This window comes from Mesocricetus auratus, unplaced genomic scaffold, assembly GCF_017639785.1.
Source record: "Mesocricetus auratus isolate SY011 unplaced genomic scaffold, BCM_Maur_2.0 Super-Scaffold_100007, whole genome shotgun sequence".
In the NCBI taxonomy this organism is placed as follows: Eukaryota; Metazoa; Chordata; class Mammalia; order Rodentia; family Cricetidae; genus Mesocricetus; species Mesocricetus auratus.
In genome coordinates this window covers 9,715,898-9,739,790 of record NW_024429191.1, presented here as the reverse complement: position 1 = coordinate 9,739,790, position 23,893 = coordinate 9,715,898, and the positions used below count along the sequence as shown (strand labels likewise).

Here is a 23,893-nt window from a genome sequence, read left to right as displayed (position 1 = left end):
CATGTCCTGCCTTGTTTTAGCCATCTTCATCACTTAGTGGGCTACAAGACGGGTACAGAGCAAGGCACATGAGGGTAGTGGCGTGCCGACTACATTAGTAAGACCCAGGGATAGGTTTCCTGGCTGGTGTTGCCAGTTAGCTTATTAGTCAGTCTGTTTTTTTGAGACAGGTACATGCCACAGCAGAGGGGGCCATTGTGGATGTCACCAGTTTTTGTTAGCAACCTAGAGAAAACAAGTTCAGCATTGATTGATGTGTGTAAGGAATGCTGCTGTTCATTTCATATACTTCTGAGTTCTCAGATTATTCACTCGAATCTTGTCTCTTTTCATGAGCTTTTCAGTTCTTATGTTTTAAGTTATTTATTTGGTTATTCATTTACTTTAGGGGTGTTAGGGATGAACCCAGGGCCTTGTTCACCATTCTAGGCAAGTGTCTGCACTGAGGCCTCACTTCCATCTACCCTTGGCGTGTGCTCTAAGTTTTGCCTATGTTTTGGAAACTTCTGATTAGCCTGAACAGATGCTTTTGTACCCGTCCTGGTTTTATTTACAGTAGGATCGAGTGTTTTCATGTGTGTGGCACATACTACATGCCACTTATGTTGACCAGCCAATCGTAAGCTATGTCTAGTCCTCTGCACAATAACAAAGCGACCTTTCTGAGTGCCAAGTGTTGTCCTGCTGCACTGTATGCCAGGGTCTGGTTACAGTTCAGAGGACATGTGTTGAGCTTGTACTGTGCAAATGACAGTGGTTGTATTTTCCAGTTTCCCGATTGGAGGAACGGGAATCGGAGATGAAGAAGGAATACAATGCCCTACACCAGCGGCACACAGAGGTAGGCGCTAGTAGGCATGCCTATGGGATTAGAGTAGGTATTAACTACTAAGACTGCACTTACCAATTGCTACTGATCTTTGGTCACTTCTTCTAATGCCTTCACTGTTTAGTAGAACGATGTCAACTCATGTTCCTTAGATTTTTTTTTGTTCCTTTTTTTTTTTTTAATATTTTATTTGTGTATACAGTCTTCTGCCTGCATGCCAGCAGAGGGCACCAGATCTCATTCAAGGTGGTTTTGAGCCACTATGTGGTTGCTGGGAATTGAACTCAGGACCTCTGGAAGAACAGTCAGTGCTCTTAACCGCTGAGCCATCTCTCCAGCCCCTATTTTTTTTTGTCCCTTAACTGAGCTGTTTCATCCAACCACAGCACTTCTGAACTATAGCATTGTGAGTTCAGTGGGTGACACTAACAGGGAGCCTATCTTAACAGATGATCCAGACGTACGTAGAACACATTGAAAGATCCAAGATGCAGCAAGTTGGGAGTAGCGGCCAGACAGAAAGCAGCCTGCCAGGGCGGAGGTAGGTGGGTTAGGTGGGCAGGGCCTGGTGGGCAGAAAGAGGGAGTGGAAGGGATACTGGGCAGGATTGTGCATAAAGGTGGATATGGTTTCTGCTGTAACTGCAGGCTTTGCCTTCTGCTGAGTCCCAGGTCTGTGTCTGAAGCCCAGGAAGATTGTATATGGTCTATTCTTGCTCTTTATGGATCCTTTTTTTGTTTGTTTGTTTTGTTTTTTTGTTTTTTCGAGACAGGGTTTCTCTGTACAGCTTTGGAGACTGTCCTGGAACTCGCTCAGTAGACCAGGTTGGCCTCGAACTCACAGAGATCCACCTGCTTCTGCCAAGTGCTGGGATGAAAGGCATGTGCCACCAACGCCCGGCGCTCTATGGATTCTGATTTTGCAAATTTTCCTTCTTATTAAAATATATTTGAAAAATTGGCAATCAGCGCTCACGGTACTTTCATAGCTATTTGCATACTATAGGGTATAGGGTTTGAGCCAAAGGTTTAACTCAGTGGTACTCTAATCGCCATCTGGGCCCTACAGAGATGCCCGTGGGAGGGCCTGGGAGGAAATGCACAGCTTCCTCTCAGAAGTACATGGAGGCCTTGACCTGATAATGTGACTTTGAAGCAGTGGGCTCTAAACAGTCACCCAACACTTTTCACTTTATTTTCTATTTATCCTGAATGTATATGACTCATCTGGTAGTCAATCCACATGAGTTGTGGGATCTAAAACTAAGATCTACATGAGATGTGCACATACTCCCCTTGGGGCTGTAGCTTAGTGTTCTTCATCTGTGTTCTAAAACAGGTATGTCTAGTCATTGGCCCATAGACCACATGGGCCCTAAGATAGCTATGAATGCAGCCTAACACATTTGTATATATCATATACTAATGTCAAAAAGCTGGACTCCTCTCCTCTAGAACATACTATTATTAATCAACTTTTTTAGGAGAAGCGTGATGGGCCCTTTGCCCTGTACCTGTACCTCATGTAGTGTAGGATGATGTCCACAGACAACACCCCCCCCACCCCCCACCCCAGGTCCCTGTTAGGCCCAAGTTTGGGATTTGGTGCTAGTTTTGCTCAAGCATCAGGAAGAACCCTGCTAAGTGTGGGTTCTTTACCATTTTCTCTGTCTGAGACAGGAGATTAAAGAGCAAATATCAGAGGGAGGCCTCACCCAGGGCACCACCAGCTTGAGAGTTGAGTGATTAGAGATGACATTAGTCAAGTGTAGGAGGGGCAGGAGCCAGAACCACACATTGAACCAGGCATCACCCTGTTGCTCTGTTATCCCAAGTTCCTGAACCTTTTGAAGCCAAGTCTGGACCAGAGAAAGCTTCTAGTCACTTCACAATAAGGCTGCATTTTCCTCTTGCTTTCCTGTCTATGCATTATATCTACAAATGAGAAGGTTTGGGATGTAGGGCTATGGGCTTCTTCAGCCACTTTCTGAGTGACTGACAGAGCTTTCCTCTTCATCATGCCAGAGTCTTTTACATGAAAACAAGAATGTACTTACTTAGCCTTGCAGACCTGAGGAAGGTGGGAAGGGCTGGGTGAGTGTTCTCTGATACGGTGCTGCCGCTTCTAGCAGGAAGTAGAGTCTGCAGTATTTACAGTCAGTTCTGGTCGTAGACAGGGTACAAGCAGTTTGAATAGATCTCAAGCACTAAGAATTGGTGAGACAGTGTGGATGAAATTTTGGTGAGAGATAACCCTGGTAGTTTATTATTTCTTGAAAAGTAAAAGTGCTGAACTCCATACTGTCAGTTGCTGGCCCGGGAAGACTCCTTCCTTGCAAACTGTGACACCTTGACATTGTGCCCTCAGAAAATTTCTAAGTTACCAGGCTGACCTTGTAATCAGTGACCTTGAAGGGAGCAGAGATGGTATCCGAGTTTGGTGTAGGAGTTGGGAGGTTTGGCATCTTTATTATAAGGCTGCAGCATTCCAGAACCTTCTGGCAGTCTCTTGCCAGCTGTCCTTTAAGACAACACCTTCGAGCCAGACTTGATGACTCAAGTCTGTAATCTAAGCACTTGGGAGTTGAGGCAGGAGGAAAACCCATGTTAAAGAGCAGCTAGGATTATATAGTAAGTTCCTGGATAGCTTAAACCACAGAGTAAAACACTTAGAGAGAGGGAGGGAGGAAGGGAGGGAGAGAGAGAGCTCCCTAAGGCCAAGGTATAAGCAGCCTTGTTGCCTTTGTCTCCTGATCCCGTTGCTAGCCTTCTACACTAGTCTCCACAACATAAGAAAATGGTGCTTGTTACCGGATGTGTGGAGACCTGGGTGAATGGGAGGGGTGTACTAATGTTCACCTTTGGACTCTTCCCATCACCCTGGCCAGTGCTACTCAATGAAGTTCCTAAACTCATAGACTCCATTCTACCTGTCATTAGCAAATAGTTTAACTAATCCATTTCCCAAGGTCTAAACCTCAGGAGGGAACAAGGTAGTGCAGGGCCCCAGGCATGGACAGCAACTATCTTGACCCAGAGCTAGTTGAAGTGAAGAAAGAACCCTTCCTCCATCCCAAGTATGTGCACCGTCACAGGGTTAGATGTTTAAGTTGGTCCCCTCTGAGCTCAGACTCTTCCAGCTCCCCACAGGGACTTTATAAAGTCTTTATTTCTCCTTAGTCTGAGCTGCTGGCCACTTGTGATGAGTGTGGCCTTTTCCTGCACTCCTGGCATGGTTTTCAGAATCTATGTGTGGAATGAACTCAGTGAAATCTCAAACACTTGCTGTTCTCGAGCCATTGCTGCAGATGTGGGTGGGAACCTATGTGTGTCCGTGCTCTCATCCTGTGTGCACATGTGTGCTAGGTATTTGTGATAAGCCTTGTGCTCACCCACCTGCTGCTACCTGTTCAGTAGGCCACATCCTAGGGTCTTTTGTCAAAACCACAAAGATCCGTACCCCATGTGTCTGTTCCTGTAGATACTGTGTATAGCTGTGTGTAGAGGGGAACACATGATGGGGTCCAGATATCTGTCTCACCATCATCATGCACGTGCTTTCCCTGTGAACACATGCATAGTATTGCCAGTCTGACCTTCATTCTCTAATGTGGTCTTCTTGTCCTGCCCTTTGTGCTGTCGCTGCTGTGTGCTGGCCATTGTGTCTGTTGCTGCTTGCAGTCCTCGCCAGTCGTGGAGGAAAAGGTAAAAGCCTGCTGGTCTTTGTCCACTGCAGTGTTAGGGTCACTGTGAGGATTAGGACAGTGATTACTTTGACTGGAATCACAGGGGATTTTTGTTTTTGTTTTTTGTTTGATGACCTTCTGTGGTTATATATTCACAAGACTGAGGAAGTACAGTCTTTTTGTTTTTGTTTTTTTGTTTTTCGAGACAGGGTTTCTCTGTATTGTTTTGGAGGCTGTCCTGGAACTCACTCTGTAGACCAGGCTGGCCTCGAACTCACAGAGATCCGCCTGCCTCTGCCTCCTGAGTGCTGGGATTAAAGGCATGCGCCACCAGCGCCCGGCTGGGAAGTACAGTCTTGATGGATACCTTAGCATAGCCACACAGTAGTTGGCAGAGCAAGAGTTCCCTGACTTGGGAGGTGTTAGGCCAGGAAAAACATCTGCTGTGGATTTAATCATCTGCAGTGTATATGTTATTCCATCCTTTGAGACAAGAGCCACCTCCCCTGTTCTAATACTGCGGCATCTGGAGGAGAGGACAGGAGAGGAGCAGAAGAGACAACATTGGTGTAAGGACTAGGAACACACTATGTTCTTCTCACCCAGGACCATGAGCCAGAGTACTTAATGGTATCAGAACTAGGTCCACGGGTCTTCCCCATGGGGGGCACAAAATGCTTAGGGGGGCTGAGAGTCTGCTGGAACAGGCAGGGTTAATGAGCTCCTGCTCCAGTATCTGGCTGCGCTGCCTTCTTAGTGTCTCAGAGCCTTGGCACTTGTGGGATATTGTCAGTAGAGCTGAGCTAGGTAGGTTCAAGTAGACAAACTCTCTAGCTCTCTTAGGTGTCAGCATCTGAATTCTTTCTACTTAATGCTAATAGGCCCAGCATGCCCTGTGTGAAGGGATTATGCAAGCCAGACATCGGAGAATGCCTTCCAGAGGCCTCAGTTCTGAGCATTCCTCCACTACGCCAACCCATAGTCCCATATGCAGCTCTCAGCCTCTTTGGTCCTGTCCTTTCCATGACAAGCCTACAAGAAAGCAAAAGTCAAGTCCCAACAAGTGCTAGGGGTCTCCCTACTGTAGGAGACAGTGTTGTTTGAGGAAGGACAGACTAACTGCCCAGTCCCTGCCAAGAGACCCCTGCCCAGACTCATGCTTTATCAAGCTGAACAGCTAGCCGGAGGTAGTTCCTGAGTGTGCTGCTGCCCTCAGCCATCCTACTGCCCTGGCATTCCTCGTGCAGTAAGGAGAGGACACACATTCTCTGCCTTCACCGTATATGTGGCTAGCCTCTGCATATGGCTCCTTGAGACCCTAGGGGAAGACACCTCCCTTCTCATGTCTCTAGGAGCAGAACACCCAGTGTCAGAAGCTATATAGCATGAACAGACTAATACTTGACCTGAATAACGTTTGAACAGTTTAGGCAGACAGCCCTGAGAGTGTGGTGTTGCCTAGACCTGTGTGTGGATTTGAACTCTGCCCCCACTGTTGTTTGCTTTGTATGGCTCTTGGAGAGTCTTGGGGATGAGCACTGAACTGTGCTCTTCACCTTTAGTTTACCAGATCTCTAGATGTGGGCCTGTCTTCTGTGAGCCGTGATGGCTGGGGAGACCGGCACATAGAAGCCGTGTCCTCCATCACAGTCTTTTGCAGTCACCACAGCAGTATTCTTTGTTTTGACCGTGTCCTGTTGAGGCACTTTGCAGTGAGAAGCCCTGTGAAGGGACTGTGAGAAGATGGTTCAGTGAGGCTCAGATCCCCAGAGCTTGCTGATCAGCTAGGCTAGCCAGTGGGTGAGTTCAGTAGAGGACCCTGTCTCAAAATAAAAGGCGGAAGGACTGGAGAGAAGGCTCAGTGGTTAAGAGCACTGACTGTTCTTCCAGAGGACCCGGGTTCAATTCCCAGCACCCACATGGCAGATCATAACTTTTTTTTTTTTTTTTTTGGTTTTTCGAGACAGGGTTTCTCTGTGGCTTTGGAGGCTGTCCTGGAACTCGCTCTGTAGACCAGGCTGGTCTTGAACTCACAGAGATCCGCCTGCCTCTGCCTCCCGAGTGTTGGGATTAAAGGCGTGCGCCACCAACGCCCGGCTTCATAACTGTTAACTCTAGGATCCAACACCCTCACATAGACATACAGGCAAAACACCAATAAAATATAAATTTAAAAATACAAAGTGGATGGGGGCAGGGGAGGAGGGAAGGGAAAGAGAACTGGGATTGACATGAAGTAAGCTTGTTTCTAATTTAAATGAAAAAAGAAAAAAAAATACCTACACACACACACACACACACACACACAAAAATACCTAGACACAAAAGCCCTATGAGGTCCTAACTGGTTGGTAAAGGCAGAATAAAGGTCATATTGAGCCTGGAGAGACAGCTTAGCAGTAAAGAACACTTACTTTTCTTCCAAAGGACCTGAGTTCAGTTCCCAGCACATGCATCAGGCAGCTCACAACTGCCTGTACCTTTAGCTATAGGGAATCTGACACTCCTTTCAGAACTCAGCTGACACCTGGACTCACATGCACATACCCACATAATGCAGAATTTAAAAATACTAAGTATTGAAAAACTTCTTGTTGGTATTGCTTTAGGATTGTTAACTCTGGATTGATTCCCAGTATCCACATGGTAGCTCACAACCATCTGTAACTTTAGTTCCAGGAAATTTAATGCTTTCTTCTGGCTCCTCTTTCACTAGGCATGCATGTATACAGATATACATATAAACAAAAGCAACCATACATATAAAATAACTTTAAATAATTAGCCTAAGTAAAAATGCTAGTATATGATGGAAGAGTTAAGGAACAGTTCTCAAATATGTGGAAATGATTCTTAGTGGTTGAGTATAGGATGCTACTTTAAGCATTGCCATCCACCAGACAGTATCTATGTGCCAAGAAATGGACTTTGGTTCTCTCATAACATCATCTAACCATCCACTCCTGTGCTTATCTCTCTCTTACTGCAGCAGGAAGGAGCGTCCCACCTCTCTGAATGTCTTTCCCCTGGCTGACGGCATGGTACGTGCACAGATGGGGGGCAAGCTCGTGCCTGCGGGGGACCACTGGCACCTGAGTGACCTCGGCCAGCTGCAGTCCAGCTCCAGCTACCAGGTTTTGTAGCCGTGGGTGTAGCGAGGGTCCCCAAACTACTGGTATCCCATGTCCTTTCAGGAGACTCTAGTCTTCGCTATTTTCCCTGAGTTAGTCCACCATCCCCTAACCTAAAACAGGGACAGAGAAACAGAGCTGGGGTGTCAGGAGGCATGAGTTTCTTGCTCTGTATGACCTCACTCTAGCACCTGTGAGTCCAGGCTAGCCCCTTTTGTTTCTCAGGCTACTCTGTAGCTAAGGAAGCCATGTCTATTAAGGCTGAACTTAGCTACAACAGAACATACTCCCAAACACATGCTTCTCTCTGACTAGATACCAAGCCCGGCTGCATGGTGCTCCCAGGGCTTTTTACAGGCATTCAATGTCTAGCTTCTGCTAGGAGGAGGCATAAATAATAGCTTTGGCCTGGGTTCTTTTCTACTTGTCTCTGGTCATAGTTCCTCAGCCACAATTTGAGAAGGCAGATACTATCACCTGCAGCTATGTACCCCAAACTTGGAGCCCAGAAAAGGCCAGGTTATTCATCAGGGCCCCAGGTCATTTTCTATACAAGGGGTCTGTATGCTTAGACTGCCTGGAAGGTAGCTGCAGCATTGCCAGGTAAGGGAGACTGCCTTCCTGGGGTGGAGGAGGTGCCCTTGGGTCTGGTGGAAAGTTCTCCATGGAGGGACTTGGGTGTCACATACTCTTGGGCCTCTGGATTTGGTGGATATGGGGTCCAGAACTTCTGCAATTCCCTGCTGCTGTTCTTAGCCGACTGTTTCTCTGTATCCAGCTTGCCTGCAGGGGCTGTTGTGTGCTGCCACCTCTGTCAGAAAGTGACCTACTGCTTCTACTCTGGTTCTAGGCAATGAGTATATCTTTGAGACAGGTGTGGGTGCCCTGTCTCATTGCGCTGTCAGTGCATGTGTCCCAGAAGAAGGCAGCAAGGTCCATAAGAACGCTGCTGTCCCTGGCCCTGACATGACCTTGCCATTAGGCCAGCTTTTCATGCTCAGTCACTTGCTCACTCACGCTCCTTCACAGCAGATCTGTGGGAAGCTACAAGAAGCTATAGCAGCCTGTGCCTGACCCAGTTTGACTCCAGGCATCCACTCAGGCCCATGCTTTGCCAGCTTTTCTTACCATGTCTTTTCTGTCTCTACTATGTTGTTTTTCTCTGCTTTATGTTCCAGTTTGTTGTATGTTTTATTTTTATTTTCCTTATTTTTTTAAAGTAATTATATTAAGTTCTTTTTATTTCATGCCCCATATTTTAAGGTTTTTCTAATTTCTTAATTTTTGTTTGTTTTTTGTTTTGTTTTTGTTTTTATATACTGTAGTGTTTTAACCAAACAGTTGTGGCTACTCATGGTGAGGAATGACCGCTAAGAGTGTGGGTTCTTTGCAATACATTTGGAGGTCACTGCTCCCCGTTGATGTTTAGGAGGTTGAGAGGTTTGCCCTAGGTAAGTGGTGGCCAGGGGGGTGTATCCCCTGGGTAAGTGTGGCCCTGTAGGATAACAGAGTGGGGGCACTGGGGGAGGCATAGCCCAAGGGCAAAATGCCCCCATTTTACAATGGGCAGAAGAAATAGAAATTGAGGAAGAAGGTCTGGAAATGAGTGGGATTCATACCCTGGCTTCTTCCTGGCCTGCTTAGAGTTTCTTTTTTTTTGCCCTTTACTGGATGGCAGCAGCAGAGGTCTGCATCTGAAGACACCTGGATGATTCTGAAGAGGGGCAGGCACAAGTCTTTTGAGAGCTACATCTCAGAGGCTCCATGTGAACCATGCTCACCTCTTTTAAAAGGCACTCAGAAGGATGTGAAGAAGAAAAATGTTTCTCCCTTGTTGTATTGGGCAGAAGCTAGATCCACATCCAGAGCTAGAACTTTGTTACAAAGCCATTTCCAAGATGGCTGAACTGCGTGCTGGTGTTAGGGCCCTCGTCTCAGCCCTGCTGGCTAGGACTGAGTTGTCTTTGGCTGCGGACCATCCTGTAGAGCAGCGTCCTTGGCCTTCACTCGCTTGATGCTGGGAGCCAATAAATTCTGACAAGAGAGCAGTCCTTCTTTGCCAAGAATCCCTATATAATTGCTTGTATAAAAATAAAGCAGCTTGGTAGATAAAGCCAGAACCTTGTCCTTTGAAGACATGACTGTATCCAGTACTGAAAGACTCTTGCTAGGGCCTGGCAGTCCTGGTGAGTTGAGCAAAGGCACCCACAGAACCAGCTCTGACCCATGAGACTCGGGTGTACACTGTTTAGTTCTTATCTTCATTTACCCAGCTCTGTACAGAGCCATACTCTTACCCTTCCTCTCTGTACCCTGATGAACATCCTCACCAAGAGAAACCTCTTTTCTGAAGACATGCCCTCTCTCTCTGGAAGACCAGACTCCAGAATCCAGTACAATGCATACTTGAGATGTTTAGTCATCTTCTTTGGCCTTCCCATCAGAGAAGCAAAGGGATCTGAAGGCCGGCTGCTTCCTGGAATGACCATGACATCTAATCAGTCCCATGTCATATACATTCATCAATATTAGCTAATAGAGGAATTTTGGGAACAGTTTTTATTGAAATTGTCTGTTTTTGTCGGGAATGTAAGGAAAAATGTTTGCTTCCTGTTTCAATTGAAGTGTCTTAGCACTTCAGTTAAGTGCCTTTTTTCCCTCCCAAGATTTGTAAGGCTAGCATCAGGTTTCTGTAAAAGCCTGAGTTTTCCTACAGAACAGTGCTCATTTTGTTAAAGCAGAATTTGTGTTGCTATTCAGTGCTAAACTTTGGTTCAGCTGATGTGCGAGAAAACCCTCAGGATCTGCTTAGTGGAGGTCCCAGCCACAGAGTCAGAAACACTGTGGCCCTCTCTACCACTGTCCTCAGCCAGGACTGAGTATTCATTGCCTAGAAGTGGTAATGGGAGTAGTAGTGAGGTAGTTTAGTGGACAGCACAACCTGGCAACCCAGTGCCAGGTAGCAGCTTTCTTATCCCGAGGTAGAGCCTTTTGCCCCATGCTAGTCCGCCACTGGTTTCTGACCAACCCACTGTGTCTTCTGCCATGTCCTCTATGTAGCATCTCATCATCACTCATGATTGTGCTGGGCTGTCCTGTGGCAGGTCAGCTGAAAACTCTGTTCTGTGAGGTCATGGCTGGTTCTGGAAAATCAGAGGCATCATTGTTCAGGAGTAACTAGGCCAAAAGGAGACTCCTGCCTCTGGGCACAGTGATGTTTGGTTGTAGCCATCTAACAGAGAAGCAGAGCCATGGGGTCTCAGCAACCACTCTAACCATAACACCATGGCCTACTGTGATGTTCTTCCTCCTTCTGTTTGGCTCTAGTGTCCAAATGATGAGATGTCTGAGTCAGGCCAATCCTCAGCAGCTGCAACACCCAGTACCACAGGTACCAAGTCCAACACACCCACATCCTCCGTGCCCTCAGCAGCAGTCACACCACTCAATGAGAGCCTACAGCCCCTGGGGGACTATGGCAGTGTCACAAAGAACAACAAACGGGCCCGAGAGAAACGCAACAGCCGCAACATGGAGGTCCAGGTCACCCAGGAGATGAGGAACGTCAGCATTGGTATGTAGTCTGTCCAGTGCACTGCCTGTCCATTGTGCCACCAGCCATCCCATCCCTGGGGGAAGCTCACATACTCTGCTGCTCATTACCACCTCTGCTGCCACACCTGGGAGGTGTTTCTTTCACTTTGGGTTTTAGCTTGAACAGATGTAATAGTTAAGGCTTCTATAGCAAGTACCGAAGATAGGCAGTTTTAATAGCTGTTTTAGAAGTAGGATGACCAGGAGAGACAGGTCTAGTCTCTCCAGACGTCCTTCTTCCTGGGCTTACAGAGGGCCACCTCCCTGTGTCTTCACAGTGTTTGTGCTTTGATCTCATAGGGACCCCGGTTAAGTAAGGTGAGCCATATGACCTCCTTTTGCTTTGATCACTTCCTTAAAGACCAGACTCCAAGCTGAGTATGGTGGCACACACCTATAGTCCAGATCTTGGGAGGTAGAGGTGGGAGGATCAGGAGTTCAAGATCAGCCTAGAGTATATGAGACTTTGTCTCAAAAATAAAATAAATAAATATTAAAAGATCCAGTTTCCACCAGGCAGTAGTGGTGCACTCCTTTGATCCCAACACTCAGGAGAGGCAGGAGAATCTCTAGAGTTCAAAGCCAGCCTGGTCTAAAACTTGAGTTCTCAGATGGCCAGGGCAACACAGAGAAACCCTGTTTGGAAAAACAAAACAAAAGACCCAGTTTCCAAATGCTGTCACACAGGGCAGGGAGAGGGATCCACCCTCAGAACTGCATATCTGTTTGTTATGTACCTTCCTCCCTAGACTCCCCATAGTATTGGAGTCTCCATCTATCTAGCCAGTGTGAGAACCCTTTTTTGACAGTCATGTCTATGGAAACTAGTGTGAATTCTATAGATGCAGTCCCAGGTAGCCTTTATGAATAGGGCAGAAGTTCCAGATTATCCTCTGACACCATGTTTCCTGTGTTCTGTACTAGGTATGGGCAGCAGCGATGAGTGGTCTGATGTTCAGGACATTATCGACTCCACCCCAGAGCTGGATGTGTGTCCAGAAACCCGTCTGGATCGTACAGGAAGCAGGTGCTCACTCAGCCAGACCCTGGATGAGAGATTTGGTGTGCCTTTGGGGGTGGGGATCAGCATATTCCAGTCATGTCCATACCCACAGTGCAGGGTTGTCATTGAACAGCTTCCTATCCTTGTGACAAAATAGTGAGTTCCAGGGTATCCAGGGCTGCTACACAAGGAACCCTGCCCCGAAAAACAAAGCAGAAAAAACATAGGTTGTTTTTTGACTCAGTTTCAAAAGGTCCAGGGCTTTAGCCTTTAGGCCTGTGGTAATACAGCATTAATGAAGAAAACATGGTGAGAGAATTGCTTACTTTGTGGAGCCTAGGAAATGGAGGAAGTAACAAGATCTTACTAGTGTCTTTAAATGCATATCCTCTGTCCCTCATTTTCTCCCACTAAGCCCCACTTCCTAAGCACCATTTTAGCATTCAAATGTCTTTTGGAAACACTTCAGTTGCAGACCCTGACATAAACTTAAGAGGATTGTTGTCAGGTAGTAGGTACTACAGTGCTGTTCCTAACTGCTCTTTCTGTGTGTGTCCCAACAGCCCGACCCAGGGAATTGTAAACAAAGCTTTTGGCATCAACACTGATTCCCTGTATCATGAGTTATCTACAGCGGGGTCTGAGGTCATCGGGGATGTGGATGAGGGAGCCGACCTCCTAGGTAAACACAGCCTATAACCTATACTCTTTGACATTCTATGAACATCCCCTAAAGTCTTTAGTTTATAGTTTTAATTATTCACAGTGTTATACTGTTGGCATGTGGTATCCCCTGAACGCCCCCTTGTGGGCAGCTGAGTGCTAGGAGTAGGGCCCACACTCTGGAAAAAGTTCTGGATCTTAGGCTACGGTTCTAGCACACACCCATAGCAGCCATTCCTGGGTAGTTCCAAGGTCACCCCTCTACGTGCTGGGAAAGGGACAAGCTTCTTCCACAGGCTTCCACATCCAGTTCTAGGCAGTTAGGACCATGCTGCTGCTACTGCTTCTTGTTCCACAGGGAGAGCAGCGCTGACCAAGGCTGCCACCACATAGTCAGGTAGTAAAGGGTGAAGTTCAAATACATGAGGGCACAGGGAATGGTCTGTGACAATCAGGTTATGAGCTTTTGTAGCTGGCACTGTGGCTGCAGACAGGCATGGTGATGGTTTTGTTCTGGGGAAGTGGGCACCAGAGTCCTATTCTGCCACAGCAAAGACATATCCTTCCTTGTGTGTTGCTGTGCATCTGTAACTCTGCTGTCATTTCTGTGGGATAGTGGCCATCCTGAGCTAAGATTGCCATGAGACCCACTCTTGATAGTATGTGTCTTAGAGCCTCTTTAATGTGGGAATGAGAAAGTCAGATGGGCCATAAGGCACTCAGGCAGGACTTACTACTGTACAGTCTGTGAGTACAGTGCGAAATGGCTTACTATGGCCACCGAGTTGTGGAGGAATGAGCTGGCTCTGTCTCCTCTGCTTGGATGCCCACCCAAGAGCCCTTCTACTTGTGGCCACAGTCACTTGTATGTGGTTTTAAAGATGGTATGGCACAGATAGCAGGATACAATGAGGAAGCACACCTGAACAATATATATGTGGCTATAGAGACACATCTCTACAGCTCTGAGCATCTCACAGGCAGGAGAGGAAGAGGTGCTATATTTTCACAAACACTGCTTAAGTCACTAGGTAAATTCTGCTTTGATCATCAGCTGAGATAACAATGGTCAGCTCTCTGCCCAGGAATCCTGGCTTTCAACCCCATGTATCTCAGCAGTGAAGGTAATAAAAGGTAGCCTAGCACACAATATATCTATCAAACCTACGTTGTAACATGCACTATTTTAAGAAGCTCAGTTTTTTCTTTTTTAAAGCTACAAATTATAACATGCCAGTTATTGTTTAAAACCTCCTATGTGCACACACACAAGGCTTCAGAAATGCCAAGGAAAACACATTAGAGAGAATGGATGTTTTAGGAGTAGGAAGTATGATGCCAACCTCTGCCCATACTGTCTGCTGGGAAAGGAGATTTTGTTTCCCATGTACAAATAAGGAGAGCGATCCTCAGAGAAGCCGAACGTTTCCCCTGCACCCACCCAACCTGTGTCATTCTGGTATACAGTGGTTAGATTGATTCCTTCTGTAGCAGACTGCCCCATGTAGTAACCAGTCCTAGATGGCTAGAAACAGCTATCCTTGAGAAGTAGACTTGTGTAAGAGGATGGAATCAGAACTGTTTGGACTCCACTCCATGTAGTAATAAAGTGGTTGTCTGATCTTACACCATAAAACAGAAATTAATTATAGATTGATCAAATATTTAAATAAAAATACAAGGGCAGTAGAGCTGAGAAAGGATATTGGAGAGTATTTCTATATTACCAAAACCAACAAAGAAAATGTTCACACATGTGACTGATAAGAGTATGTTTCTGCACTCGGGGTGCAGTTCAGTGATAGGACATGTGCTTAGTAGGAGCCAATTTGATCTCCAGCACTCAGAACAAAAGAAAAGGACGAGAAAGTGTGTGTATGTCTTCTTTACTATTGAAACAAATCAAGTACAATAGAAAATTAGCAAAAGATACATTAGAAAATCACAGGTGATGTAAAAACAACTCAGCCTCAGGATTAATGGAAAATGAAAGTGAAAATTAATCAAGAGACTTATAGAACAGGGCAGGGAGCTGGTGCTGCCTGGCTCCCTGTATGGAGCTCTGTAAGAGGTGTGAACCAGCACCTGTGGAACAACAGGTAGGTGGGCCACAGACTCTCTGGTAATCTGTACCATTGTGTCCTGCATGGTCATGCAGGATAATGAGTGCCTTTTGTACGCCAGGAGAGAGGGCGATGAGCAGTGATGCGAAGCACCCAAAGTGCTCAGAGCCCTGATGCCGTGCTCCCCGCATGGGAGGTGTTCAGCGTGGGGTGTTTGTCTAGAGAGGTCTGAGGAAAGGGGTGCCACTTCTGAACTGGCACTCTGCTTTATTTAGATTTCTGTGACAATCATTTTGTTATTTAAATCAAATAGGTTTTCATGCTGCTTTTCTTCCCTGGGAAAAGTATACGAGCAAACGGAATTCTTTCCTGAAACTTATTGGGAGCAAAAAAAAGTGTTTTCCTACTTCAGTCCCATTTTTTTTCTAGCAGTCTGTACTGCAGTGGCCTATACCTAGTGAGGTCTGTTCAAGCCACTCCATGTTCCCCAGCGCCCACCCCCCAAAACTCTTTGGTTAATTTTCTTTCACAGTAATTTCTCCTTTATCCTCTTCTTGTCCCTTAGTCAAGGTCATGTCCTCCCTCCCTCTGCTCCTGTAAATGCTGCCTGAACAGGAGACCCCTGAATCCAGCTGCAGGTGCACACCTGTGACATGTCAGGACCTCCTTATGTGCACCAGTAGCGCAGCCTGTTCATTCTGGAGGGCTTCCTTGATGTCCTTTGCTCACCGACACACCCATGTCCCTCATTGTTGAGGTCTGCGGGGTGCTAGCCTACAGCTGGGGGACCACAGATTTCTGGCAGGGATGAACAAGAACTGGGTTATTCTGCAGGGATGCCCATTTAGGTTTCTCCCTTTAGGGTTTCTGTATCCATGGGATGTATTGACCTGAACCTGCTGAAGTGTTTTGTTTTTCATGCCCATCAACGTAGAAATGGCTGAATCATTGTTGCTTTTTTTTTTTTATAAGAATTTCTTTATTTGTTGGTTCTAGTTACCAATTGATCTTTGTTGCTTCCTTCCCTGTCTCTCGGCTTCACTGGATGCTGCCCAGGGGAGTTCTCAGGTGTGTATGTCTCCCATCTGTCTCCGTGTGGTCCCCTTTCCACTGTGAAGAGCAGCTGGAGCAGGGGGTGGGGCATACACGTGGGACTCTCCCCTGCCGCTGACCATCACCAAGGGCTGTGCACACTGACCTTTTATTGCTGTCTGACTGCTCCTGGCCACTTAGCCCCTATAGCCATGCGCTTTGCTCCCAGCCTGCTATTACCCAAAATGCCCAGATAGGATTGTTCCACTGACTACTGACAGACTCTAAATGTATGACCTCCATCTTCAAACCTGAAAAGGCCTGAAGGCGTGGGGGCCATTTCTGAGGGATCTACAGAGCCACTAGGAACATAAGACAGTACACCCAGAAGTTAAGGGTGCCATGAGGCCCCTGTCAAGGGCAGTCCACCTGGAAAGCCAGGCTAAACTGCTGTGCTCAGCAAGTCCTGAAGCCCACATACTCCTGTAATTGTGGTCCTTTTGTATGTTCAATGGCAGACAAGCCCCTGGGCACAGCTTCTCATTGTGTGGTTTCCTCTGGCTGTCTGCTCGATTGCCCACAGATAAAGTTTCACAGGAGTCCCTGGCTTCATCCAGCCTCCTGCCCTCTTGTCCCTTCTGCTGCCAACTCTAATCTAACCAGAAGTGGTCCCCAACACCTCCCACCTTGCTGTCTACATAGGCTTAACGCGCTTCTTTTCTCTCCCTCCTCCCGCCCTGTTGCCCGTCTCCTGTGGGACTGGGATGCTCCCGTAGTGCGCGATGATTTTTTTGGTAAGGCCAAGGCCCTGCTTAAGTGTCTGTTTTTCCTCTTTCTGGCCTCTTCTCTCTGTTCAACATCTTCTCATGCTTCATGAGCCATCTGCTTTCTTCTACATGGTGGGCCAATGGCACTGAGTGGGGCTTCAGGGTTTCCAGGTACCTCAGGCCTGGGGTGAGGTGCCATCTTTCCATTCTGTTTCACCTGGGGTGGGAGGTGGCCCTCCCTCCAAGCTGCTTGTCACCACGGATAAACTACTGTCAGTCTCTAAGAGGCTCCATAGGCCCAGGACAGACCTTGTACCTGGTATTCTCTCTTGGGGAGAACACACCCTTGTTTGAAGCAAAGGAGGTCAGAATGGGCATCAGGCTGGCCTGTGCCTAGCTCTTCACTGTGCCTTTGCTGTTTCTGACAGAAATGTGGGGAAAGGCTAACCTAACCTGAGGATTAAATTTGGTTCTTTAGGCATTATAGGATATATATTTGGAGAACTCACTCTGTTAGCAGAGTGAGTTGGGTCAGTTTCTCATGAAAAGGTCCAGTCCATACATTCACTCCCTCTCCATGCTTCCTGACCCCATTGCTAAGGGCCAGGTCCTGCCAGACATACCTGTAACGTCATGGTGGGCTGCCCCTGAAGTAAGCCATCATCCTTGGGGCAAAGGTTTTCTCTGAGTACTGTGCTGTCATCTCTGTCCTTTGTCACAATGCCAACATTTGTTCACCAGTGGGTGGCATTGAACGGCCTTGGTTCATTGTGAGTAAACCATAGAGCTGGAGTGGGGACATGGTTAAGGGCCCAGAGTGAAGTGGCATCACAGAGGCTACTTCAGGGCCTGCTACAAGACGAAATTTCTGCCTAGGTGTAGCTAGAAAGAATATCTAGCTCAGTGTGAACTCAGGGAAGAGCAGGGCTTTCTAATGGCTATAGATGAGGCCAAGGATCTCTCCAGGTCTGGCTTCCCCTCCTTTTGCAGCCCAACTACCCTGCAGGTTGGAATGTCAAGCCCTCTTCCCTTTCCACCTGCAGGCCCAAGGCCAGGGAAGTTGTTACTCTGGGGCAATAGCAGGTGCAGTAGAGTAAGGTCTCCTTAGAGAGGCTCAGAGCAAACCTCACCATGACCTTTCATTTCAGGAATGGGCAAAGAAGTAGGGAACCTGCTGCTGGAGAACTCACAGCTTCTAGAGACAAAGTAAGAATCTTCTGTACCAGCTGGGTCTGACCCAGGGCAGGATGGCCCCTGAAATGTGATCATTACCATCACCTCTCGTGGGGACAATCCATAGAACTCCTGAGTGGTTCCTTCAGAAAGCTTACTGTAAGGAGCTTTATCGAGGATGACTGCTACATTCAGTGCCCAGGTCAGATGGGTGTTCCAATTCTAGACCACGATGTGCCTGCTAGGATGTCTCAAAGGTCTGCGCTCCTGCTATTCAAAAGGCAGACACAGGAAAAGTATGAGTTTGAAGTTAGGTTCTGTCTCAAAGTAAAACAGAAGTCCTTGTCACAGAGTACACATGTGTGTCCTCATCTTTCTGCCCTTTAAAGAAACGCTTTGAATGTGGTGAAGAATGACCTCATTGCCAAGGTTGACCAGCTGTCAGGAGAGCAGGAGGTACTGAAGGGTGAGCTGGAAGCTGCCAAACAAGCCAAAATCAAGTTGGAAAACCGAATCAAAGAGCTTGAAGAAGAGCTGAAAAGGTGAGAACACCAGGGACAGGTTTCCAAGCTACCACCTCTCTGTGTCCTTATAATAAAGTCAAACTAACATCTCAGAGCCCTGTGCTTCCCCTAGTAGCTTTCTGTGCTCTCTGCTCAAGGCCCAGCCACTGGGTAGGCCCGTTGTCCTGCCCACCCCCTTGTCTCCTCTCAAATCCTCGGTGCCCTCACCAGGTAGAGTCCTGCTTCATGTGCCCTTCTGGGAATGGTGGTGCCATCCTTAGCTACAACTCTCACTGTGTTCTTCATTGAGGAATGAGGGGCTGGTCAGGCCTGTCTTCTACTCAAGCACACACAACACGGCTCCACAGCCCTCTCATCAGCCAGGGTCAAGCTCACATGGTCTTTGGAAATGCTGCCCCTTGCTCTAACCCCTCTTTGGTGGGAGGGGCAATGTAGGAAGGGCCTGTGGGAACTACCTGCTCTGGACTTACCTGCCCACCAGGATACCTTGATTCACTCCCTCTTGGGCTTGGAATCACCCCCCTTTTGGTTAGAGCAGCCAAATGTCTGGGCTGTGGAGCACGTTTGGCAGAGCTCTTACCCTGCCTGCTTCTTCCCATGTCCTATAGAGTCAAGTCAGAGGCAGTAATCGCACGCCGTGAGCCTAGAGAAGAGGCGGAGGATGTAAGCAGCTATCTCTGTACAGAACTGGTATATCTACTACTAACCTGTGGGCATGGGTGGGCTGGGAATGACAGTGCTTCCTAGACTTGCTCGTTCTTCTGGGCCCTCCTAACCCCTCACTTGTGACTTGTGAACCCAGTTCATGTCTTCCCACTCCATTGAGTAAAACTTGATAGCATCAGACCCTAGAGGGTTACCTTTCTACCCATCCCCATTGATGATTTCTGCAGTTCCAGCAGGTTTTTCTGTTACCAAAGAGGCTGCAGCAGCAACATCAGCCACTTGCTATGAATTTGCTGCCTGGGCAGTACAACCAAGCCCTGAGTGTATACCTTCCACTCCCCAGAATTAGGTCTGGGCTAGCATAGTTTGTTTTCCTGTATCACTGAACCTTAACAGGCTGGGTCCCTTGTACCAGAGCAACACCCCACAGCCAGTTATTCATTTACTCAGTCATTTGGGGCTTATAATACTCTCTCTCCCTGCTGTAGAGCTTCCATCTCAGGATAGTCTTGGAGAGGCAGAGATTTGTGGCCACTTTTTATAAGAAAGAATGGCTAGTTCAGACCTCAGCCATCTTTATTGCACATTGACAAAAGCAGATTCGTGGGGCCGTGTGCAGGGAAGACCTGCCTCCTATGCACTTTTCTCCCAATTCCCTGAAGTTGATGCTGCTCAAGCTCAGGATACAATTTTGGGAGAAGGGTGGTGAACCCCATTTGGGCTGCCCTGACCTTCTCCCATGCCCTTGCCACCCCCCCCATCACTTGTCCTCACTTAGATCTCCCTAACTACCCACACCTAGCAGGTAGACATCTCAGAAGGAAGCCATATGTGCTAGACTCTCCTCCTGTCCCTCATTGGTGGAACCATGCTCTTGTTCCCTCTGCAGGACAAAATCCCCATGGCCCAGCGCCGACGCTTCACAAGGGTGGAGATGGCCCGAGTGCTCATGGAACGCAACCAGTATAAGGAACGACTGATGGAGCTGCAGGAGGCTGTGCGGTGGACTGAGATGATCAGGTGTGCCCCCCATGTCTCCTCCGACAGTCCCTGAGCCAGTCCATGGCTCTGGTTGGCTCTATGGTTCCTGAGTTGGGGTTGCAGAATTATATAGCAGGCCATGGGGTTGGCTGCCCTCCAACACACCTCCTTTCGCCAGGGGTAGGAACAGTATGGAGGGCTCCAGAGTCAGCTGGTTCAGCTCCTCCTTACCCTTCCTTACAGAGCATCTAGGGAACACCCATCTGTCCAGGAAAAGAAGAAGTCTACTATCTGGCAGTTGTGAGTATGGTTCTCTAGGGAAGGAAAGGCTTCTATCAGCCTGCTGTTACTCTACACATGGCTCAACTCTCTGTGTCTCCATGGCAGCTTCAGCCGCCTCTTCAGCTCCTCATCCAGCCCCCCTCCAGCCAAACGGTCCTACCCATCTGTGAACATTCACTACAAGTCACCCACCACAGCCGGCTTCAGCCAGCGTCGCAGCCATGCCATGTGCCAGATCTCAGCCGGCAGCCGACCCTTGGAGTTCTTCCCTGATGAGTGAGTGTCCCCAGCCCCCTGCTCCTTCAGCCTCCTAAGGGGAGGGCATCAGGAGTCCTAAGCCTGTTGCACTCCATATTTGAAGTTTAATAATTTGCTGTCCTGTGGGACAAGCACTGTCAAGAGCAGGAAAGGTGACAGCTTCTCGTTAGGCCACTACCCCCAGCAAGAACTAGTGCTCAGGTTCTGTGGGAGTCCCTTTAGCAGGGATTGCTGTTCTTAGGGACCATTCTCAGTCTCTGAAGATTGTGCTGGGTATCACAGTACCCCACTTCCTCAGTGTGGCCTAAGATACTTGGTTGTGCATCTTGCTACCACAAGAAGCTGTAGCAGGCCTCCTTTGTGAATAACTACTGGTAATCTCACCTAGGTTACACTGCAGTTGCTGCCATCTGAGACCCAGTGCCCAACAAGAGAGCAGGCCCTAGAACAGCTGGAAATGACCTCTTAAGCCCAGGGTCACATCCCATACTGGGGGAAGTCACCCTATGTCAGATGAGTACTCCCTATCCCAGAAAATGCAAGGGCAGATTCAGGCAGGCTCCGAGGCATGGGACACTACCAGGAAGATCAGTGGGACTATGGGTGTCCCAGCCTCACACAGACTGCTCACCTTGAACACATGTAACCTGTTATTCTTCTCACCCAGTGACTGCACCTCTTCTGCTCGGCGGGAGCAGAAGCGGGAGCAATATCGCCAGGTTCGCGAACATGTGCGCAATGACGATGGGAGGCTGCAGGCTTGTGGGTGGAGCCTGCCTGCCAAGTACAAGCAGGTACTTCGGGCAGAGGGTGGTACCCAGGTACAGAGAGGGTGTTGTGGGAGGGGTATCACCAAGGCCCAACACAGTGGTAGTACAGTGCCAGGAGGCACAGTGTATATAAGAAGCCAAGAGGGTACCCATCTCCTACCTGACATTGATGGGTCTATAACTCTGAGAGTATTCTAGTTTACTGACTGACTGACCAGACCAGCTTGGGCGAAGAATAGGTTTATTTGACTTATACTTCCATCATCAAGGAAAACTGAAGCAGAAATCACAGAGGAACATTGTTTACTGGTTTGTTTTCATTGCATACTCAACTTGCTTTCTTATAAAACCCAGGACCATCTGCCCATAGTGACACCTCCCACACACATGCCTACCAACCAGTCTGATTGAGTCTGAGGTTCCTCTTCCCAGGTAATTCTAGCTTTTGCCAAGTTGACAAAAATCCAACCAGCACAGAAGGTCACGAGAGCCAGACCCGATGCCTTGTACACTAGAAGCCATCGACAACTGACTCGGGGTTCTAAAGACCAGTGTGTCTCCCTTGTCCTCATACCACAGTACCTCCTGCTCTGTTGCAGCTGAGCCCCAATGGAGGTCAGGAAGACAACCGAATGAAAAACGTGCCTGTCCCTGTGTATTGCCGCCCTCTGGTGGAGAAGGACCCCACAATGAAGGTGAGCACTGAGGACCCTGCTCAGAGGTCCCAAAGGAACTCTGGGAAAAGGGTAGTTTCCATTGCTGTAACCCCCTTGGGGGGCAGTAGAGGAGCCAGTGTGCCTAGACCCCACAGTCCCATCCTTGCAGCTTTGGTGTGCTGCTGGTGTCAACCTGAGTGGGTGGAAGCCGAATGAAGAGGACTCTAGCAATGGAGCCAAACCCACACCAGGTAGAGACCCTCTGACTTGTGACCGGGAAGTAGAGGGAGAGCCCAAGAGCAGCCACCCATCACCTGAGAAGAAAAAGGTCAGTATGTGGGCCAAGAATGTGGTTTTACCCTACGTAAAAGCTCTAGATAGTTCCCTGTAGGTTCTGACTTAAAGTGACCACACCTTGGTGACAATGTTTTCCTTTTCTTTTCTGGGAGGGGAAGCAGGCGCTACCAGGATACCATTGCTGCCTCTCTGTAGTCCAGGTTGCCTTCAGGCCTGTGGAGCAGTAGTAGGAATGTCTACTGTCCTTGGTCAACAGAGGTCAGGCTTGGGAGAGCAGGCACAACTTGTGTCATGTGGAAAAATAGATAGCAGGAGGGGCTGCTCACAGGCGAGGCCCAGTGATTTGCAGTGAAGCCCAGACAAAGCAGTCACAGCTTGACTTAGGGGCCATGAGAATAACCTTTCCAAGTTCATAGCTTCTTCTTGAAAATGAACCATCAAGATAGGTTCTATAGGCTGTAGGGGAAGATAACTTTACCCACTGATTCCATATTCAGGGCTAGATCTTAGGAAGTACCAGAGATTCTCTGATTTAATACCAAATTCAGGTGCCAGCTTTGATCTCCCTCTGATATGTTCTGAAACAGGCAAAGGAGGTCCTTGAGGCAGATGCTACCTCCAGTCGGGTATGGATACTCACCAGCACCCTGACTACCAGCAAAGTGGTGATCATTGATGCCAACCAACCAGGCACTGTTGTGGATCAATTCACAGTCTGCAATGCCCACGTCCTGTGCATCTCCAGTATTCCTGGTGAGTTGGGGCTCTCACACCAGATGCTGTCCAATAGCAGGCATTGCTGCCTGGGAACTGCCCTGCAGAGCTGGTGCTTGAGGCAGGTAGCTCTTCCTTTTCAGCCAGATAGGACTGGTTGTATCAAGTTGTCTTTCTCCATGTGCTCAGGAGGAAACTCTCCTGGCTTCACCCCTCAAAAGCAGCCCCATGACCTTTTAGTCTAGCTCCAGGGTAGTGCAGAGGGACCTGCAGGCCTTTGCTTTGAACCCTTACCTATTTGCTGAGATGGCCTCTGTTCCTTGGAGTTCTTCATGATCTTCCGTATGACGGAGCAGAGCGTTATTTCTCAGTTCCTTTTGACCTATAAACTTGACCGCAGGCCTGAGAGTGGATGTCCCCAGAGGACAAAGTGTTGCTGTGTGTGGGAACTAGACTGAGAGCAGAGCCAGCCAAGCAGACAGTTCCCATCTACCCCTGCCTCCACTGAGATGGAACTCAGGGGTGGCTTTGTGATGTTGGACTGATGGGCTGGGAATCTTTCCCCAGCGGCCAGCGACAGTGACTATCCCCCTGGGGAGATGTTCCTAGACAGTGATGTGAACCCTGAAGACTCAGGTGCTGATGGTGTACTGGCTGGCATCACTCTGGTAGGGTGTGCTACTCGCTGCAATGTCCCACGTAGCAACTGTTCCTCCCGAGGAGACACTCCAGTACTGGACAAGGGGCAGGGTGAGTCCCAGATGGTCTTCTCCCTATCCCCACATTTGTCTTTCTCTGCCTTGCT

At 48.2% G+C, this 23,893-nt stretch overlaps 1 protein-coding gene across 16 annotated transcripts in view; it reads left to right on the top strand.

The window, feature by feature from the left end:
* The window catches only part of Mapk8ip3 (mitogen-activated protein kinase 8 interacting protein 3), a 41,506-nt gene that overhangs the window by 13,507 nt on the left and 4,106 nt on the right, over positions 1–23,893 (top strand). The window contains exons 3-22 of one of the 16 annotated variants that reach the window (XM_040748296.1): positions 771–841; positions 1,279–1,370; positions 4,510–4,533; positions 7,507–7,555; positions 10,973–11,219; positions 12,164–12,266; positions 12,806–12,924; positions 16,025–16,036; positions 16,777–16,794; positions 17,916–17,973; positions 18,330–18,482; positions 19,073–19,154; positions 20,020–20,150; positions 20,355–20,411; positions 20,499–20,669; positions 21,319–21,445; positions 22,021–22,116; positions 22,247–22,405; positions 22,962–23,127; positions 23,656–23,838. In XM_040748296.1, coding sequence (XP_040604230.1) covers positions 771–841; positions 1,279–1,370; positions 4,510–4,533; positions 7,507–7,555; positions 10,973–11,219; positions 12,164–12,266; positions 12,806–12,924; positions 16,025–16,036; positions 16,777–16,794; positions 17,916–17,973; positions 18,330–18,482; positions 19,073–19,154; positions 20,020–20,150; positions 20,355–20,411; positions 20,499–20,669; positions 21,319–21,445; positions 22,021–22,116; positions 22,247–22,405; positions 22,962–23,127; positions 23,656–23,838 — 2,118 coding nt within the window. Of the gene's footprint in view, positions 1–770; positions 842–1,278; positions 1,371–4,509; positions 4,534–7,503; positions 7,649–8,970; positions 9,097–10,972; positions 11,220–12,163; positions 12,267–12,805; positions 12,925–16,024; positions 16,037–16,776; positions 16,795–17,915; positions 17,974–18,329; positions 18,483–19,072; positions 19,155–20,019; positions 20,151–20,354; positions 20,412–20,498; positions 20,670–21,318; positions 21,446–22,020; positions 22,117–22,246; positions 22,406–22,961; positions 23,128–23,655; positions 23,839–23,893 lie in introns of those variants that run through there. The other 15 variants (XM_040748286.1, XM_040748295.1, XM_040748290.1 and 12 more) reach the window with 15 other exon arrangements.